Below are 13,128 nucleotides of genomic sequence, written 5' to 3'. Positions count from 1 at the left end.
GTGGTTAGACTGTAAGTGTAATTTGTTTGTCACTATGTCTCTGCAACATGGAGGGGAACGGAAGATGCTAGGAATTACCTCAGGTAGCGGCTGTGACTACATACATGTCTGATCAATACAAATAATTATCTACTAATTTTAGCTGCTGTCCAGATTTGTACTCTGAGATTTGAATTTCAGCAGATTTATTGTACTTTATCAGTTGCAGCAAAAGGGCAAAACAGCGTTCAGTATAAACTGGAATTAACAAAATTTAGCAAACAAGAGAATAATAAACAAATAAACAATAAACAAGAGGTTTTAAAAAGAACCAGAAAAATAAATAAAAGTAAGTAAACTTTTGTAGAGGAAAAAAAAAACTATTTTTTTTATTTATCATAATGGTTTTTCAAATATAAAGCATATTCAAAACTTTATTTGTGTTGAATACTCTCTTAAGAAAAAAATACTTGTTTAAAATGTAAATTGAACATACTGTCAAAGAAATATAAATTTGTTAGATTTATGAATTATTGTAATTTGAAAAGGTTAATATCTAGTCAAACACAAAGGCTCTCGGCCAAAGATTAGTTGCTGCAGTAATCATCACCAGTGCACCAGGAAACCACATGATCAGCTTTTGATTGCCACTTCAAACCCAAATCACAAGTGTGCACCCAGTGCTCCGTACATGACAGTGGTTCACAGAGGCCTTTATCAGGAAGAGGGGTGGAGGGAGGTGGGGGAGTTCCTTCTTGTGTAATGCTCAACCACATTAACACCATAGCAGTACTAGAAATGTGTGAAAGCACATTTACCACAGTTTGAAATGTTAGTGCAAAATAACACCCCAGACACATCACCTCCCTCAGTTCTTCAGTCAGACTGACCCACAGAAGAAAAGGAAAGTCATGTTTTGTTCAAGCACAAGCCATAATCTTGATCTCTGCTAAAACAAGACACTACTGATTGGTAATACAGGGTTAAGTAATGGTTTAAGTTGGATTAGTTTCATAGTTAATGTTTGGCATTAAATGCCTCAAGATTGTATTAAAAATTTTAGGTATAGCCCCTGAATTCTGCACACAGACATACAGGACACATTCTTTTTATCAGGTGGAAGTAGATTAGCTGAACAAGCTTTGAAAAATAAACTGATTAGATATACAAATATAGATATTTTCAAGACACCTAAAGCTCTTTATAGTGAATCCATTATTCATTCATGCTACATTCATACTTGGTGATTGAAGGGTGCATGTAAAGCCACAGCTGCCCCGTAAAGACTTGACAAAAACGTGGCAGCCAAACCGTGCTAACGGCCTCTCTGACCACCACCCAACATTCATACACATTCATATACCAGCAATGCCAACACTGGAGGCAAAGTGGATAATGTTTTGCTTAAGAACACAAGGACTAGGATCTAGTGAGATTCAAACCTCCTGATTATTGGACATTATTCCATCAGCTGAGTCACGGATACGGTCTGACAGACCAACATTTTTAAATTTGTTAAAGCTTTGCTGCCAGAAATGACCAGGGTATTTGTTCTTCTGCTTAGGAAGTTAAAGTGATGACAACTGAGAGACAGCATCTCTCCAAATTTCCTCTTGCTCAGTCAATCAGAATTTTTTTATTGTATGTTATTATTTTTTTTTTGCGTATGCTATTTCTGCCAAAAAAGAAAGATTAAAGATTTTGAATTCATACAATAAGTTCAAATCAAACTTGGTTCACATAGCATATGTGAGGAGTGAAGGGGAAGTAAGAAGTAGAAGAGCCAAACTGCTGTTTTGCACTATTGAGCCTCTCTGGACCAGTTTGCTTTCAACTTCTTACTCAGCTTTTTAACCACATTTCTACTCAGCATCAGTTTTTCAGTGTATCTCTCTCTCTTTCTCTCTGTCTCTTCTTATTCCTAATTTCTAGTCAGGATTTTTTCTTTTCCATATTTGTTCTGTTTTCCATGTCAGAAAATAATACGGGTGAAATGGTAGTATCTTGAGGGTGAAGAGTTAATTTGATGGGCTGGAAAAATTGAAGATTTGAGGTATCAAGTTAATACTTGTGTTATGTAAGTCAGTGTAAGATGGTTCATTAACAAAAATGGTAGATTTTTTTAATGATCTATTTAAATCTGAGTACTGAACAATTCTCATCTCTGCAGTGGCTCTGTGCCATCTGTACAGAATCAAGGGTGCAACTTAAACACCACCAGCGGCTATCATGTCTGTTTATGCTTTGGTTGCATGTGGTCTGTAACTTTCCAAACAAACATGCTCCATTTTCAGATTAGATCTCTCTTGGATTTGTGTTTGAAGAATATGTTAAAATAAAGCTGTACCATAAGGTCACTGGACATTTTTTTTCAGTGCTTGTTCAGTGCATATACTGTTATAATGTCGGCTGCTGATGTGATTTAATAAACATAAAGTTTGATTAGCTTAGAGCAAATTTGGAGCCCACCCTGTAATCTGGTTATTATGGTACTGTAGAGGGCTGAATTATGTCTTTTCTGTGCATGTGGTGAGGGTATTTTTTTTTCTTTTTCTTTTTCAGAGAGAAAAAAATCGGTTAAAAAATACAGCTACAAAAATGCTTACTTGGTAACATTATAAGATAGATTTGTTTAGTGTCTGTATTTCCTAAATGGTAGATGTACTATAATTTGACTCAAAGTTTTCTGTCCATTAGCAGCAAAATCCAATATTTTCTCATGTAGTTGTTTATTTGTGATAGAATAGTTACTTCTCTGTAGTCCCTTTAGTTTTCATGTTGTCTTCTGAATGTCAATAATTCAGAAAGTATCGCCAATATCTGCTGCACAGTGTCTTCTCTGTAGTTAAGCGTTTGATTCGATTCAACACAATTTCCCTGGCTTAGATTATTTGCTTGCACACACGACAAGCTGCTGTCTTATATTTTGTATTTTTGACACTAAAAGGTCTCCAAACAAAGGACTTGCTGAAGTTGCAGATTGCTGACTATCATAAGCTTATTTTCTTTCTGGCAACAGGTTCATGACGGTGAAGTTCTGTGTCTAAATTGTAGGAAACCTCGGAGACAAATTTATATGAAAAACAGTTCTGCATATATATAATTAATTCTGTACCAACAGAATGACTGTAAGTTTAAATTTCCATTTTAATGTAGACCTATTTATAATTTAATCAGCAGTGTTTTCTGCAACAACTGGATCTGTGATATAAGACCAATATTCAATCAGTGAATGACATAATTATTAGTTCCCAATGAAATATCAGGGCAGTTTTAATTCTGACTTTTGTTTTGGTTTTCAGCCAGAAATGGAAGCTATTTATTATCTCTCAAAAATTAAACTTTTCAGCTAAGGCAAATCTGATGTATTTAGTAGATGCTTTGTTTCTCTACACTGGCAAAGGGCTAGGTCATGGCTAGGTATGTTGTTCAGTACTGGCACAAATACGGAAACGTACTGCATTAAGGTACTGTATGTCTCTTGCAATAATTGATTGTATTAGTAGTAATATTTATTTTTACTAATCCTCATGGCTTTCTCTTATAACTGTTGTTTTGGTGTTGACTTCTGCTATTTCACGTCTCACTTCTTAGCTATGTGTTGTTCTATTTATTTTTGTAATTAACTTAAAACGTTCTGCTCACCTATGCAGAACTAAATATAAAACTCCTCTGTGCAGCCTCCTCATGCCCATGTGTAATTTTATGTGCAGTGATGCGAATACCACTGCTACGTAGTACTTGAACAAGGATGAAAAACGGGACAAACTATACATAGTTTAAAAAAAAAAAAAAAAAAAAAACCCCAGTGGACTCTGGGGTCAGGAATGTACGGCATAAAAGTTAATGGCTTACTAAAAAAAAAAAATACTGCCAGGGAAACTGAAAATGTCTAAGTGACTGCTTTAGTTGTAATTTAAACAGGGTTCCAACCCAACAAGTACAAGAGCATGCAGTTCATTTGAACATATTGGTGCATTAAAGTGTATATAAGGTATGGTCTGATAATCCTCCCAGTCTAGTTTAACAGATCTGGGCACATGCTAAAAGTTTAAATATGATAAGTGATACAATCTGAATGTATGATACGGTACCAGTTCTTTCAAATGCACTTTTCTCTTAAGCTAATTTTTAAATATCTTTTGTTTTTGGCTTGAAGAAGAGCTTAGATGGACCGAGAACAAGAGAAACATGGTTTCATATTTCTACTGCAGTATGCTCCTCTGTGCTCTTTGTTCACTGCAGCGTGCTCTCTCCCTGCAGTGCCAATAAATGCTTCTTTTCAGCTTTAGAGGCCCAAGTTTGTATGCCAACTTTTCATATTTACCAGCGGTCGTAAGCCTATTTTATGTTTGCAGTAAATAAAACTTTGTTTAATGACTTAAAAAGTACAATAGGCCTCATTCACCAACCATTCTTACAAACAAATTAGTTCTTAAATCCTACTTACAATTTGTAAAAATTGTAGCATTCACCAAAATCTTCGTATGTTGGATTTGATCCTACGAACACTTGTACGTTTAGGAATATCTGAAAGCTGACATTTAGTATTTGTGTTTTCTGCTGTTCTATTTATAAAAATACAAAAATAAAACTACAGTAAAATTTTTGTCATATTTTTAAATAACCTTTGGTGAAATACAAAGCATTTTATTATTTACTGGACTATAAGTCGCAACAGTCATAAAATGTGAGGAAAAAACATGTATAAATCGCACTGGACTATAAGTCACATTTATTTAGAAATTTGTTTCACAAAATCCAAGCCAAGAACAAACATTTAATCTGGAAAACTAAGTTATTCAGCTGCACATGGAACAACTGAATAGTCTGGTATGTTAACACCAGGGTGTCCTCCAGGATTTTTTTAAACTGAGGGAGAACTAGTCTCCTTATGAGCTCATGAGAAAGTATGAAAATGTATTCGTCACATTGGCATTTAAAGACACCAACACTGCTGCGTGCACAACACTCTGCCACAGACGAAGTTTCATGTTAAATATGAAATAACCGGGTCAGTTGTTTAACTTCTTAAGTACAACTTAAGAACAAATTTAGGCAGATTCGTAAGGAGAGATTGGTGAATGATGCCCAATGACTTTGAAAGTACAATGTTTAATCATGATTTGCCTCAGCTTTTGTCTCTAGTTGTCACAAAATAGTGTTTGTTTTTTTTTCATGCAGAATATGTCCTAGCTAAATCTGTTTTACACAGTTTATATGCCATGCCCAGAGGGGAAAAACATTATGATGTTAAAAAATGCAATTATAGAATGGAAGTAAAGTGAATGAATTACGAACACGTGTCACAAAAAGTGTAAGAAATTTGCGTTGATATAATTAATATATTAAGGATTATAACACCAATGTTTGAAACTCTACATGAGACAGTTACAGCTGAACTCTAATCCGTGCTGACCCTGCCACTGCGGCTTATGATGGGCATGGCTTAAAGTTTGACCATAATATGTAGAAAACGTCTATATGTCTGCATGTACAACAGCTGCAGCTGTCATATAATTTAATGATTCCTGACAGCACAGCTCTCCATTGCGCTTTTAAAGTCTTAACTGGGGGGATTTGTATCAGAAGTCTGCTGAATAAAAAGGCAATTTATGCAAAGTGCTGTTAGTTTTTTTTTTTTTCCATTTTTTTCTCTGTTGGCAGCCAGTGACCTGCATAGTTTCTGCAATCAGGGGCCCTCTGGAGCTTGACAAAGAGGATGCCACTAAAAACAACAAACTGTCAGACTAAGACGATGCTCTTGCATGGAATCTTATCTTTACATGCATTTAACTTTCATCCTATAAATGTCGCTGTAGATGAAGAAGAGATTGCTTCTGAATCTTTACATCTTTATAGCCCAACTAAGAACTGGTATAGGTTTGCTTTTCTCTCTCCCTCTGCTTGACTGAACTCCCTTGTAGGATATCCCCGGCAGTTCTCGTCTGTTAGCTTGTCTCCCTCTTCCGCAGCCATCTGCTCGGATCTGTGTGTGTTTTCCGCAGCTGCCAACATACTACACAAGACCGTGCTATGCTTTCCAGGCCAGCCATGCTTCCCTGCTTGCCTTGCTCACGTAAGCTTTTTCTCAAGAGGGAATTCACTCAGGCTGGGTGTAGGTGGATTTATGGATGGAAACCATGATGAGCAGCCCATTCTGACTCAATTTTGCATTTTGTGTGGAGGGCATATGAGAAAAGCTTAAGTGAATTCACAAAGATGGATATCTGCCTTTATCATCACCATCCCTCCCATTCAAGTCATTCCTCTCTGACCACTACCTCTCTCTATTTGTAATGCATTAAGTCACAAGGGTGCTATTCACATTTTGTTTCCCTAAAAGCCCACTTATTGATCCTTTCTACTACTTTTCATTTAGGTTGAGTATTAAAGTTTAAAACAATGGATTAGCTCATAATAATTGGGAAGCTTCTTCAAAGTCTGAGCACCCAGTCATTAATACATTAAAATCAATTTATCTGATTATCATTGGTACAAAGTACTTATTTGTTTTTGCAAAAACACACCTCACTAAGTAACTGGATACAAAGTACTAACTTATAAGGCAAACTGATGACTTTATGATAACATCAAACTAATTATTTAGTGTTTATTTCAAATGAAATGATCTACAGGCGTCATTATGTTGGTACTAATGTAAAATATTTTATACTTTGCTAAGTTCTAGATTAAATAGTAAATATCAAATGTGCTCCTTTTTATCTGAATGTTGGTGAATAAAATTAAATGTTTACATGCCTCTGGTGCTGTATTGCACTGAAACAGTTTCAGATGCCACTGAAACATGTATTCAGAAAGCTTCAGGCCATGTTGAGGAAAGCTGTAATACTGCAGCTAAACTCAGGGGGCTGTGTTCATGTGGGTGTGTTGGTTCTTTCTACAGGATACCTGTAAAACAATAGCATAAACTAAAGTCAGTTTTGAATGCTTGCTGTACATCTAGACTATATTGATTCCTCTGTTTCTGCCAAAAAAAACAAAAAAAAATCAGTTAACTACACTTTACTTTAACTTCATGAAGGTATTTACCATGGGCAGAGGACTATCTTAAGTCGGGAGAGAAGACTTTTCTGAACACCACTTATGCTAAATTTTTTTATTAGACTGTGATGCATAGGACTGCGTTTCTGTCTAATATGTATGTTTTCGCCACAATTGCTCAAGTTTTGATTTGTCTCACCTCTAAATCATGATCCTAATGGGTAGCTTAGACACATAGAAAACAGAGCGGTTGTTCTTCCTATCAGCCCATTTTTTTCTCTTGTTTCTTGCTCTGTCTGCAGTTTTAATCGGCAAAGTGCACCTTTGCCCATTAGCGCAGTAAATCTGAGCCCTCTAACTTGAGTCAGGATGTGTCTGTAGTGTACCGCATTGCTGCAGTAAGCAGCAGCAGCAGCATCCTCTCCAACTGCAGCTCTCTACAGGCATCTCTGCTGCATTGCTCTACAGTGTGCTACAGTAAGGTCTGATGAACGTGCAAGTATTTTGTAAGGTGTATAAATAGATTAAACAACTGGAAACCATCTACATTTGGACTTTAGAGAGGGCAAAAGGTAGAAGTGGTGCACAGGGGCATCGTTAGTTATTTTTCCTACTCATTTTTATGTTCTTAATGTGGTTGGTAAATTTTTGGATCAAGTGAGTGGTTGTCCTGTCAGATTTTTTTCCTTTTAATTTGTCTTTTTTTTTTTTGTACAGGGTGCCTTTAAGTCACTGGTTGTAGCAGTATGATGTAAAACTTATGATTGGTATCAACTTGTGATCTATTATGTCTTTGACATCAGTCATAGCTGTGCTGGTAGGTTCAGCTTTCACAGATTGTCTCTGCTGTTCTGTTAGTGTCAGTCGAACTTGCACTGAATGTAACTCCGCAGGAAGCCTGTAGTTAGTTTCGCTCAGTTTTAGCATGAAATGGCTAAAGTAACTATTATAGATGGTTAGGTTAACTTTATTTTACAAACATTTAGTAAGATCATGGCTTTAAACTGTAGAGAAGGACTTTAAAGCTTCTTAATTAACTTAGTAAATAATGTTTAATGTAAAATTTTACTCGGATTTCAAGCCACAAAAAAGTTCCTTACTTGTCTTTATAATCAACTTTGTGTCTTACGTTGCAAAAATCTGTGTTGGAATAGAAAAACATTAACCAATAAGTTTCACGTTTGTGATGATTCTTTCTGTTCAGAGGTGTATTGTCAGAGCTTGCAGAAAAAGATTAGATGTGAAGATTTGATAAATTTTTTCTAAAAAAATATAGGTTCAGAAAAATGCAACCAAAAAGTCCTAGAGAATGCCATCATATTGCTGATTTTGTTTGTAAATCTACAGATGTTAAGTGTGATGCAACATGAGAAAGAAAAATAAAAAATCTTCACACTTGATGTCATGGCATCTCAGGAATAGTATTTGACCAATATTGACCTTTGCCAATGCTACCTTTTTTCCAAGATATTTTAGAACTTGAACCTATTCTTCACCGTGATTACACAAAAGGCATACATGTATGATTTGATGTTTGCATACTTTTGAATTTGGTATATCCTAAATGATCCGTTAGAACAAATGATTTAAAGTTCTGCAAGAGCAAGCTCTTAAAAACCTTCCCGTCCAGCCTACAGTGCCCTCTGTTTCTCATCAGTGACAAATGATCCACAAGGACTTTGCTGTGCTGTGTTGTAAATCTAAAATCATGCCTTTTGCCCATCAGGGTCATGCTATCATTATCCTCTGATAGCAGGAATAACCTGTGATCCATAGTGCCATGATTGAAATGAGTGGGTAGGGAATGTTTAATGTGTCCTTGGGAACATGGGATGTGTATTCGCTGCCTGGGAAATTGAGAGGAGGAGAAAGTCACCTTCGCGTTATCGTCATGTTGTCATTTATGAGCCATGACTTACCGAGTGCAGTCACTGGTGAAATAGAGTAGCATGATGTTCTCAGCTTATAGCTTTGTCAGGATGACATACTGTAGATGCCACTTTGTCTTTTGCTTGATTTTTACCCACTGTAAACTGTTTACTGAAATTATTTCCATGGGGTTTTTTTGAAGTTTAAGTTAATGGCATATGAGTAGCTCTAACTACCTACCCAAGCCTTGCTCAGCTCTTTTATAGAGACCTATCTACAGCAATGCCCTGCTTCTTGGGCAGACACATTGAATAATTCATAGAATGAAGTTGCTCTCAGCGCTGGATCGCATGTGGTTTGCTGTAGTGAATGCACATAGGTGCATTACTTGGCAGCCATAGTTGAAGTAAAGGATGGATTCTTTTTATTCGTTATTCTGTGATGCTTTTTTATTTCTTCCCTACTTTTTATGCTGCTTTCACAGTAAGAATGTTATGTTTTGATGTAATGGTCTTTTTTTTAAGAATGTGTCATTTATTGATTTTTATCTTGCAGCAGTGGAAAACCAGAGATTAAATTAGTCTGGTTTAGTCCATCATTAAATCTGCTGAATGAGGATATGTCTCCATCTAGTGGTACAGAAATATAGCAGTCCTGTGAAAAACAGTTCACTCTGCTCAAGTTCAGGAAACTGCCAAAACAAGAAAAAATAAATGGACAAGAGGCTTGTTTATTAGATATTTTGGCAGCCTGATGTGCTGTTGGCGGCTAGTCAACAAAGTTCTGTCCACTGTGGATGTGCTTCTGTACCATTGTTCACCTGATGTCATTTCCTCTTGGTTTGTCTGGGAAGCAGTGATTATTTTAAAATTTACCTTACTCTTTCTTCAATCTTTTAGTTGTCTTTGATGTGAATGTCCAGGTGGATATAACAAAGTGCAGTAGGCATGTCTGTTTTTGGTTAATCAAATGTTGCAGTAAATTTAAGGACTAACAAGTAATATGTTGTGGGCTTAAGTTGTACCTGTGTGTCTTGTTCAGTTGCCACACTAAATTTGACTATGACTAAAATTAGACCTTCATTGTTATTATAGTGTTACTATATTTTACATTGGTGTAGGTCATTTAATAGCCAGAAACCTTGAATAATCTATGCTGTGCCTATTTATGGATCGTATTTTAGACCTGTAATGGTAAAGGTCTATGTGCTTTAATTTGATAAAATTTCTCTCAAACTGTACATTGTTGCAACAGCTGTCACCTCTATCTGAAACGTTCTGTTTTAAGACCCAAGTCTAAAATGGCCCACCGTTTTGTCAAATGGCTTTTTCTTTTCCTTTCTTACCTTTGTTTTAATCCTCCGAGCATATGGCCATGAAGTATTATCTCCACTATTGCTATCAATATTTCTGCCCTTCATACAACAGTGTAAAATAGTGCATGATTTGATGTGTACATAATGTACAGTTGTAGTTACACCCCAACTGATAGATTACAACAGCAAATTGTAGTTGTATTTAGGCTAAGACAACATGCTTGGTTTTCCTTAAAAAATCCTAAAACCCTCTTATATCGACCTCTTGATAATTTCCATCACGGTCAAGGAAAATTGTTTAAGAATACATTAAACATTTTGTTAAAGTACGAGGCAGCTTTTTATTCTTTGTTTGCCAAACTAGTTACAAAGCTGGTCATATTAATTACATTATAATGTACATTAGTGATTAGTAAAATAGCTGGTCCTAAAAACAAGTAATTTCAGAAGGAGATTGGCTCCCTTTGATGTGTGTGTGTTGGGCTGCGTTTGTCATTGTTATACATACAAATGTATATGTAATACATCTGATACTCTTTCTGTACTTCTGATATGTTAAAAATCAACATGTGACATGCTAAAACAGTTGTGGTTCATCTACGTGTCCAAGTCTGTCATATCCTGCCTTTGAGTAGCTTAGCCTTATGAACTAAGCAATCTTTAATTTTTCCCCTCTGAAAGAGATGTAAGAATGATGTTTAACTGTTTGGATTGAAATTCTTATAAATATTACCCACTGACCCATATATGTATGTGTGTGTGTTTTCTTTTTTTCCCCAGAGTCCCTGATCAGACTCCCTGACTGTACCTTGTGGTCCCAGTGAAAGAGCACCACCCCCGGCAGGCTGGTCTCACCCCCTCCCACCTGCCTCCATGTATCCTGAATCTACCACAGACTCCCCTGCCCGCCTCTCCCTTCGACAGACTGGCTCACCTGGAATGATATACAGGTGAGCTGATGGGCATTTGCAGACGCAGTCACATTCCTTTACATATGCAGTATGATGTGCATGCCTGTAAGTCAATTACTAAGGAAATGTTTGCATTTTAAGGTTATTAGTAAAGATTATATAACAGGTAATTACTTTTGTTTTTACTACCTGTAAGAATGGAAATAAATAAGGTTGACCTTTTTAAAAAACAAAACAAAAAAACCCCTAATCTGCTTCGAATGGTTAGCTTTAGCGGCTTATTTTGCCCTTTTTGTTATTCCTACATAGCTTTGCTGAAATCTGACATAAAAAATAGCTCTGGACTGTAGGATAGGTTGTCAACATTTTCAAATTTTTCTTCAAGGAATTTCAAACTCTGAAATGCCTTCAATGCTACTTTTTGTCATTATGGAATCTGGTACTTGTGTACAGAACTCAAAGTGCAAGACAAATCATATAAAGACAATTAAACATGTAGCCTTTATTTGTGTGTAGCTTAAGACAAAACATTTGCTAGATTATCTAGATATTTTTTAAATTTCTATATTTGCTCAGTTTGACTTCACAAAATTAATTAAAAAGAAGCCATTTACATTGTTGTATAAATGTAGTAGTTTCCTAAACTACTTGATTGGTAAATGCGTCTCATTAAGTGCAGCTATGCTAAGTTAACAATATGTTGTGAAAACATAATGATTATGTTATGCAAACTGATTTTCAACAAAACCTTTGCATCAGTCAAATGCAGAGGGTCTAAAGCAGAATGTAAAATGTTGCACAGAAATTAAAATTGTAAATGTGCAAACAGAACTAGGCATACAAGTGGTCTTACTGACTATACAGAGTCCCAATTATCTATATCCAAGTTGATATTAATATTTATTTACCTGGAGTCTTATCTATTATTCATATCTTTGTTTGCCCTTTAGAAAAAAACTGTTATGATTATACTTAATCTTAGTGGATTAATCTTATATTTGATGTCTTTAACTAGGAAGTCCAAGTTTTGTTCTTAGAGTATAATCCTGGGCAGACACTTTTATACAAAAAAACACATCACAGCATTTTTATTTTCAACTGTTCAGTTAGTGGAAAGACATCATGTTGTTAAGTAGAGATGGAGAATTTTATAAGGACTTGGGGAAAAGTAGACTACGATTAAAAAGAAAAATATTAAAAGATTTTATCATTGTTGTCACTGAGATATTAGACCATTTGATTGGCCTACTAATGTTCACAGTCCTGCACTCTTAGAAATTACCAGCATGTGGTGCCAGAGACCCTTCAGCTTATTTCTTAAAAAGGCACACTTTCCAAACTTTTCTTTTCTTAGTTAGTTAGCTTTATGGCTCTTTCTCACTTCGCTGTCACTATGTACGTAGCATTTTTCTATACATCACTGAAACCACTAGACAGGTTATCGGACCCTCGTCTTTTGGAGATGTGAGTAATAAGACCGTTGCAGTGTAAAGAGGGAGATTTTGGAAGGACAGTTTGACATCCACTGACTGGCCGTCGTCTTACAAAGAGCTGACATACAGCTGTTTATTAGCCGTTCAGAATTTCACAGCTTATCTCACAGTTCATTCAAATTACTGCACGACTCCAAGCTTAGAATTCACTAGAAAAAAGCTTCATTAAACTTTAAATGGTATTATGTTCATATCATATAAAGAAATACAACATAACTGCTAGGTTACAGATTTGTCATTTTATAAACAATGTTTTATTACTATTAAATCAATTATTTATTTTGACAGCAAACATAATAGCAGATTCATGCTGCTGCAGTCTGTCTTATTAAACTTCATAAAACCAAAGAGTTTCCTTAATTTTTTTTTTTAGTTGCTTTAGTTTAGTGATGTGAAATAATCTACTAAAAACAGTGATATGTAAAATGTAGATCCTGATGCATGGCATAGATCATAGTTTTTGTAACTCTGAAATAAAGTAGTTGGCAGTAGTTGCAGTTATTTTTTTCTTTTTAAGCTATAAAATGTATCTGTAGTGTAGATTTGTTCATTTTAG

The 13,128-nt window shown here is 35.6% G+C and overlaps 1 protein-coding gene across 3 annotated transcripts in view; it reads left to right on the top strand.

Moving 5' to 3' along the window:
* The window catches only part of kcnab2a (potassium voltage-gated channel subfamily A regulatory beta subunit 2a), a 99,385-nt gene that overhangs the window by 37,724 nt on the left and 48,533 nt on the right, over window positions 1-13,128 (top strand). For all 3 annotated transcript variants that reach the window (XM_041979726.1, XM_041979725.1, XM_041979727.1), the window contains exon 2: window positions 10,949-11,118. In XM_041979726.1, the coding sequence (XP_041835660.1) occupies window positions 11,042-11,118 (77 nt within the window). In that variant the 5' untranslated portion in view covers window positions 10,949-11,041. The remainder of the gene's footprint in view (window positions 1-10,948; window positions 11,119-13,128) is intronic.

The sequence above is a fragment of the Melanotaenia boesemani genome, chromosome 3, assembly GCF_017639745.1.
Source record: "Melanotaenia boesemani isolate fMelBoe1 chromosome 3, fMelBoe1.pri, whole genome shotgun sequence".
Classification (NCBI taxonomy): domain Eukaryota; kingdom Metazoa; phylum Chordata; class Actinopteri; order Atheriniformes; family Melanotaeniidae; genus Melanotaenia; species Melanotaenia boesemani.
The sequence above is the reverse complement of the archived record's forward strand: the minus strand, read 5'-3'. Positions and strand labels throughout refer to the sequence as shown.